This window comes from Schistocerca gregaria, chromosome X, assembly GCF_023897955.1.
Source record: "Schistocerca gregaria isolate iqSchGreg1 chromosome X, iqSchGreg1.2, whole genome shotgun sequence".
NCBI classification, from domain to species: Eukaryota; Metazoa; Arthropoda; class Insecta; order Orthoptera; family Acrididae; genus Schistocerca; species Schistocerca gregaria.
In genome coordinates this window covers 150,144,566-150,152,270 of record NC_064931.1, presented here as the reverse complement: position 1 = coordinate 150,152,270, position 7,705 = coordinate 150,144,566, and the positions used below count along the sequence as shown (strand labels likewise).

The following is a 7,705-nucleotide window of genomic DNA, read 5'->3' as shown; positions in this document are numbered from 1 at the left end:
ACAAATGATGTAACATCGATGCCCCATTGTCAAATACCATAAATCGTCCATGAGAAGATATGTACATTTTAGTAGTAACGGTATATACCATACATTATAGTTTTTCTACAAGTAATATTAAAATGGTTGAATAAAAATGATTTTAAAAGATTGTGTGGTATAGCTAAAGGGGAAAAATATACGTGAGAAATGGCAAAGAGAAATGTACAATTTTAGAATTTGTCAGGGCTGTTAAAAACATCTGTCCCTTACTGCCATCGTATAAAAAAACTAAAGGGTAAATAAATAACAAGGAACGTTAAAGATTACGATTTAACTGCTGATAACTTCTTCTCATTGATTCCTGCTTCACAATTAAAATGTAAGGACACAGACCATTTATCGGTATTTATCTAATGTCTAAAAATTGCTGTATGGTTAGACTGACTTTAAAAGGTAAGAAACAAATCAAGACGCAAAACCTTTACCGGTACCGTTTGTCTAAAAACTGCTGTATAGTTAGACTGATGTGCCCACTGGGACTTCTGTTTCTCATATTGTATTATTTACGTATATAATTTTTGCTTCTGCGAAATTACACATCTTTAGCGTTCAAGGGACTTTAAAATCTTCAGACGATATAAAAGTATCCTCCGGCTTTCTTCGCTGCTAGAGCTCATATACCTTTTTCTTTCAGCATAGTTTTAAACAACACGTTTTAAAGCTATATAGCAGAAATTTAATTGCTATACTATGTATCATTTCTATATTTCTACGCTATCCTCTGAATCCCCAATAACTTGTGATGCTGCGTCTCCGATACCCCATAAAAACATAGATGCCGAAGTACTTTGGGAACTTCAACAAATAGTTGCGAGTTAGAGACAGTGAACCGGTGGTTAATGAGAACGGAAATCTGTGCTGAGCAATAGCTAGTGACTGAAAAGTTTAAGGTCGTGTTTCAGACATTCAGAAGCTACAGTGAGGTCGGAGGAAAAAAGAAATAACGAGAGTAATCGATTTTGAAGAACATCTGCAGTTTATTTTTGTTTGTAAAATGTGGACAACCGTCCACTAAAATGGTCGATCGCGTATCCAGCGATATTATTTGTCTACGCTGTGCGCGTCCAATGTGTAGGCCATAGGTGATTTTGTGTTATGTGTTTGGTTGTATCATTGTTTTCGCGCTCTAATTGTGTGTATAGTATGATGTCTACAGAAAACTCTAAAGTGGACAGAGTGACGAAGAAATGGAAACAGTATCAGAATTAATAAAGTTTGTAGGAGGACGTCTTTGTTATTTTCAGTCGCCCGGAGCGATCAAATTTACTTCTTCGTGTTATTAAATATGAGGATGGGCCTGTTTGACAGTAATGCTAGGGGTTTAAAATGAGAAGTGCTCAAGCACTGCTGTGAATCTCTTCTTGATTGGTGAGACAGATTTTCAGATGTGTAGTTTTGAAGTATATTAGCTAATAAATAGAATATAAGGCTTAAACTTCATAAACCCAAAGAAAGGAAAACGCACACAGCGAATATGTCATCTTGTTTAGCCTCAATCCAAACCCTTCTGTGAATGTGTGCAGGTAAGATGAATCAGCTATATATATTTTTTTAATGTGATGTTATGTGTAATCAAACACTGCACATTTTCCGACATTCGTTGTGTTCGAGTTGTGATTAGTGTTTAGTTACCTGGATTTACGCACCAATCGTCTATTAGCGTCATCATTAACTACAGTTCCAGTTATCACCATAATTCTCTTAATTGTGATAAGAACTAAATCCACAGCTACATGTCTCAAAGTATTTATACCGATGTAATGATGTTACTGAGACAAATTTATTGATTAGTGTTAGCCAGTTGTTTCAGGCAATTACGTGTTTGTGGAACGATGTTGGTTATACTTGACATGACCAGAACATATGTTTTGTATCCTCTCTCGTGATAGTTGTTTCTGGGATGCTTAGCTATGCCCAGAAGTGACAGTTTCGTTTTTTTCCAGTCCCAAGTGGATGGCAGTATTTCTTTTTCATTATTTCACTTGATCTGCAAAACAGCCTCAGATTATGAACAACAACGTTGCCCTGCAAATAAGAAATAATAGGAGTGTGCACAGTTTATATTTCAAAATGTTAGTATGTATGCAATAGGGCGTAATGTGATAGCTGTATCCCCACTCAGCACCTTCCCCATAATGTTGAGTGTAGTGGCAGATTTATCCTTAGTACCTGACACCAACACTATCTATCACATTTGGATATTACTGTACTAGTAGTCAGAGAGCTTGGACGAACCCTTTATACCTAGGACCACTTTCCAACTTTTATAAAACAAATCATGAAAGATGAAAGTACCTCAGTATACTGTCATACATTTGTGAAACACTATGTTTTGAAAGAACTTTTGTGAACTTGTTTTACCTTCTAATGCACACTTATCTAAGTAGGTGGTACACACTTTTTGGAGCAATGCCATGATAGCTTTAGTGCACAATATAGGGACAGTGCGATAAGAGTTTGTAGAAGGTATATAAGGTGTTTACTAAAATTATCACCAACCAGTTAGGGAAATCATTAAGCAGGGCAAAGTTTATAGAAGTGGTTTCAGAACTGTGTACATAATGTTGACTGCCAGAAAGTTGTGGAGTAGCTTATGGGAAGAAGCATTAATGTCTGTTGTCACTTGAATGAGCATTCTTGATGTATCAAATCTGTAATTAGAAAACAAACGGGTACCAAAGTGAAAGAAGTATGTAATTTATATCTCATAAATACAAACCTGAAGAAAATTGCCAACAGATGTCAACAGATTATGAAAACAAAGAGCATAAAATCAATGGGACGTCCACATGAATAGTCTTTACTCAGGGACGTAACTGTGAGATGTGAAAAGAACTGTGTGTTTTGTCATGACATTGTTCCCACAACTCTCATCCAAACTGTTACATTATAATTTAACCTTGACATTGGTTTACATTAGGCACAAGTCTATTACCACAACCTTTGTTATACAAATAGCAGTTCTGGAGGCACATGCAATAGCTTCCCGATCTCATGACGAGGCTCTCATTTTTCAACTTAACGTAGACTCTAATCGCTACTACAGCTACCAAAATATTGTGCTTAAAAATGGAATCATTAGCTCAGATCAAAAGTGAAACACACACTATTAAATAACTGGCTCTTTTTGTTCTTGTTCTGCATCAAATGTAAAGATATGAAAATCCTTTTGAGAAAGTTTAAAAGTTGTGTTGTATATAAATTCCCAGATCATGGCATAGTGCCAAAGGAGAATCCAATTTATGAGCAGTTGACGAGGTAGCACAGGTGGAAGGGACAAAAGTTGGTACCTAATGCTTTGGCCAAAATTTATCTTGAGCAGGTAAATAGACAACTCACTTGTCAAACTAACAGCTTAAGTCTAATGGAAACAGGCACTCCTGGACGTTTTGGACAGAGTGTAATTAGTGATGACAAACCTTTATTAGCTTAAAGGATGACTAATCTTGATTAAAAACAAAAAACCTTTGTTCTTGGCATGTCAATTTGTTTACATTTTTTTCCACTGATTATACTTGCATGAAAATTACAAATTAATATTTTTGTCATTAATTTTTAAAGTTTCCAAAATTTTGCAATTCTTTGCATTGTTTTGAAACCTTGAAATGACCATATCTCAAAACCTATATTACTTGCAGACCTAAAATTTGTAAAATTTCATTCAGTTCCTTATAAACTTTTACACAGTACAGAAATGTCAGATTCCACCTGTCTGCTTTGACCCGTCATGTCATCAAGATTGCAGACACACCTATTTCTGTCATATAAAATACTGCAACCATATTGTCACTACATACACCCACGAACAAAAATGAAAATAACATGATATATTTCACTCCAACAATAAAATGGAACGGGACAACTGCAGAAAGTTACACAGTTTGTGGTAACGTTGAACATTGCCCTATAGCCACTCCCCACCATTCACATCCAATATACCATCATCTGGTGAAAGTGGTAGTTAAAATTAAAAAAAAAAATTAAATGATGGAAGCGGCAGTGACCTTGCAAACTGAGAGGAGCCGCACGGCAGTGGACACGACCTGACTGACTCATGTTATAAATAGCGTACATTGCCTGAGGATGTGCCGATAAGTGGTGTGAAACCAGTCGCAGATTTAATAAGAATCATTGATACAGCCAATGCGGAATTTTCTTTGGAAAATGTCGAAGTTTGGCTGTGGTTGTCTGCCCTACAGAACAACATGTTGCAGTTTGGGGGTGGCGACGAACAAACACACGAGCTCAGTCCGTCAGTTCACCTGATGATGGCGACATGTTTGATCGCCGAAATATTGTGCCCGTTGGACACTATAGACCGGCAGTACACCTGTGGATATTTTGATTATGAAAACAATAGATTTCTTCTCTCCACATAGAGGGTGTGCCACTGAGTTGCAGACAGGCACATTGGAAAGACTGCAAAACATTTAAGCTTTCAGACAAAAAGTTCTCCTTCCCATCTATGTAGGGAATATTGTTGTTAAATTGAAATTCACAAATTTAAATATAATGCCACATTCTCAATAAAGGCTATGAATAATTAAGTGTATCTTTATTTTACACATACATTAACATTAATCAATATTATTGTTGTGGTCTTCAGTCTTGAGACTGGTTTGATGCAGCTCTCCATGCTACTCTATCCTGTGCAAGCTTCTTCATCTCCCAGTACTTGCTGCAACCTACATCCTTCTGAATCTGCTTAGTGTATTCATCTCTTGGTCTCCCTCTACGATTTTGACCCTCCACGCTGCCCTCCATAGCTAAATTTGTGATCCCCTGATGCCTCAAAACAAGTCCTACCAACCGGTCCCTTCTTTTTATCAAGTTGTGCCACAAACTCCTCTTCTCCCCAATTCTATTCAATACCTCCTCATTAGATATGTGATCTACCCATCTAATCTTCAGCATTCTTCTGTAGCACCACATTTCGAAAGCTTCTATTCTCTTCTTGTCCAAACTAGTTATTGTCCATGTTTCACTTCCATACATGGCTACACTCCATACAAATACTTTCAGAAACGACTTCGTGACACTTAAATCTATACTCGATGTTAACAAATTTCTCTTCTTCAGAAACGCTTTCTTTACCATTGCCAGTCTACCTTTTATATTCTCTCTACTTCGACCATCATCAGTTATTTTACTCCTTAAATAGCAAAACTCCTTTACTACTTTAAGTGTCTCATTTCCTAATCTAATTCCCTCAGCATCACCCGATTTAATTTGACTACATTCCATTATCCTCGTTTTGCTTTTGTTGATGTTCATCTTATATCCTCCTTTTAAGACACGGTCCATTCCGTTCAACTGCTCTTCCAAGTCCTTTGCCGTCTCTGACAGAATTACAATGTCATCGGCGAACCTCAAAGTTTTTATTTCTTCTCCATGGATTTTAATACCTACTCCAAATTTTTCTTTTGTTTCCTTTACTGCTTGCTCAATATACAGATTGAATAACATCGGGGAGAGGCTACAACCCTGTCTTACTCCCTTCCCAACCACTGCTTCCCTTTCATGCCCCTCGACTCTTATAACTGCCATCTGGTTTCTTTACAAATTGTAAATAGCCTTTCGCTCCCTGTATTTTACCCCTGCCACCTTTAGAATTTGAAAGAGAGTATTCCAGTCCACATTGTCAAAAGCTTTCTCTATGTCTACAAATGCTAGAAACGTAGGTTTGCCTTTTCTTAATCTTTCTTCTAAGATAGGTCGTAAGGTTAGTATTGCCTCACGTGTTCCAACATTTCTGCGGAATCCAAACTGATCTTCCGCAAGGTCCGCTTCTACCAGTTTTTCCATTCGTCTGTAAAGAATTCGTGTTAGTGTTTTGCAGCTGTGACTTATTAAACTGATAGTTCGGTAATTTTCACATCTGTCAACACCTGCTTTCTTTGGGATTGGAATTATTATATTCTTCTTGAAGTCTGAGGGTATTTCGCCTGTCTCATAAATCTTGCTCACCAGATGGTAGAGTTTTGTCATGACTGGCTCTCCCAAGGCCGTCAGTAGTTCTAATGGAATGTTGTCTACTCCCGGGGCCTTGTTTCGACTCAGGTCTTTCAGTGCTCTGTCAAACCCTTCCCGCAGTATTGTATCTCCCATTTCATCTTCATCTGCATCCTCTTCCATTTCCAGTACATCGCCCTTGTATAAACCTTCTATATACTCCTTCCACCTTTCTGCCTTCCCTTCTTTGCTTAGAACTGGGTTTCCATCTGAGCTCTTGATATTCATACAATTGGCTTTCTTTTCTCCAAAGGTCTCTTTTATTTTCCTGTAGGCAGTATCTATCTTACCCCTAGTGAGATAAGCCTCTACATCCTTACATTTGTCCTCTAGCCATCCCTGCTTAGCCATTTTGCACTTCCTGTCGATCTCATTTTTGAGACGTTTGTATTCCTTTTTGCCTGCTTCATTTACTGCATTTTTATATTTTCTCCTTTCATCAATTAAATTGAATATTTCTTCTGTTACCCACGGATTTCTATTAGCCCTCGTCTTTTTACCTACTTTATCTTCTGCTGCCTTCACTACTTCATCCCTCAGAGCTACCCATTCTTCTTCTACTGTATTTCTTTCCTCCATTCCTGTCAATTGTTCCCTTATGCTCTCCCTGAAACTCTGTACAACCTCTGGTTCTTTCAGTTTATCCAGGTCCCATCTCCTTAAATTAGCACCTTTTTGTAGTTTCTTCAGTTTTAATCTACAGTTCATAACCAGTAGATTGTGGTCAGAGTTCACATCTGCCCCTGGAAATGTCCTACAATTTAAAACCTGGTTCCTAAATCTCTGTCTTACCATTATATAATCTATCTGATACCTTTGAGTATCTCCAGGATTCTTCCATGTATACAACCTTCTTTTATGATTCTTGAACCAAGTGTTAGCTATGATTAAGTTATGCTCTGTGCAAAATTCTACCAGAAGGCTTCCTCTGTCATTTCTTCCCCCCAATCCATATTCACCTACTGTGTTTCCTTCTCTCTCTTTTCCTACTGACGAATTCCAGTCACCCATGACTATTAAATTTTCGTCTACCTTCACTACCTGAATAATTTCTTTTATCTCATCATAGATTTCTTCAATTTCTTCATCATCTGCAGAGCTAGTTGGCATATAAACTTGTACTACTGTAGTAGGCGTGGGCTTTGTGTCTATCTTGGCCACAATAATGCGTTCACTATGCTGTTTGTAGTAGCTTACCCGCACTCCTATTTTTTTATTCATTATTAAACCTACTCCTGCATTACCACTATTTGATTTTGTATTTATAACCCTGTATTCACCTGACCAAAAGTCTTGTTCCTCCTGCCACCGAACTTCACTAATTCCCACTATATCTAACTTTAACCTATCCATTTCCCTTTTTAAATTTTCTAACCTACCTGCCCGATTAAGGGATCTGACATTCCATGCTCCGATCCGTAGAACGCCAGTTTTCTTTCTCCTGATAACGACGTCCTCTTGGGTAGTCCCCGCCCGGAGATCCGAATGGGGGACTATTTTACCTCCGGAATATTTTACCCAAGAGGATGACATCATCGTTTAATCATACAGTAAAGCTGCATGTCCTCGGGAAAGATTACGGCTGTAGTTTCCCCATGCTTTCAGCCGTTCGCCGTACCAGCACAGCAAGGACGTTTTGGGTAATGTTACA

The 7,705-nt window shown here is 37.8% G+C and overlaps 1 protein-coding gene across 4 annotated transcripts in view; it reads left to right on the top strand.

Annotated features, from left to right (window-relative positions):
• Positions 1-832: 832 nt before the first annotated feature.
• The window catches only part of LOC126298837 (DDB1- and CUL4-associated factor 7), a 148,764-nt gene continuing 141,891 nt past the window's right edge, over positions 833-7,705 (top strand). The window contains exons 1-2 of one of the 4 annotated variants that reach the window (XM_049990319.1): positions 1,076-1,565; positions 3,252-3,364. Coding sequence is in view for 2 of the 4 variants with exons in the window: in XM_049990315.1 (XP_049846272.1) it covers positions 1,556-1,565 (10 nt within the window). In the remaining 2 variants the exon portion in view is untranslated. Of the gene's footprint in view, positions 1,566-3,251; positions 3,365-7,705 lie in introns of all 4 variants that reach the window. The other 3 variants (XM_049990315.1, XM_049990316.1, XM_049990317.1) reach the window with 3 other exon arrangements.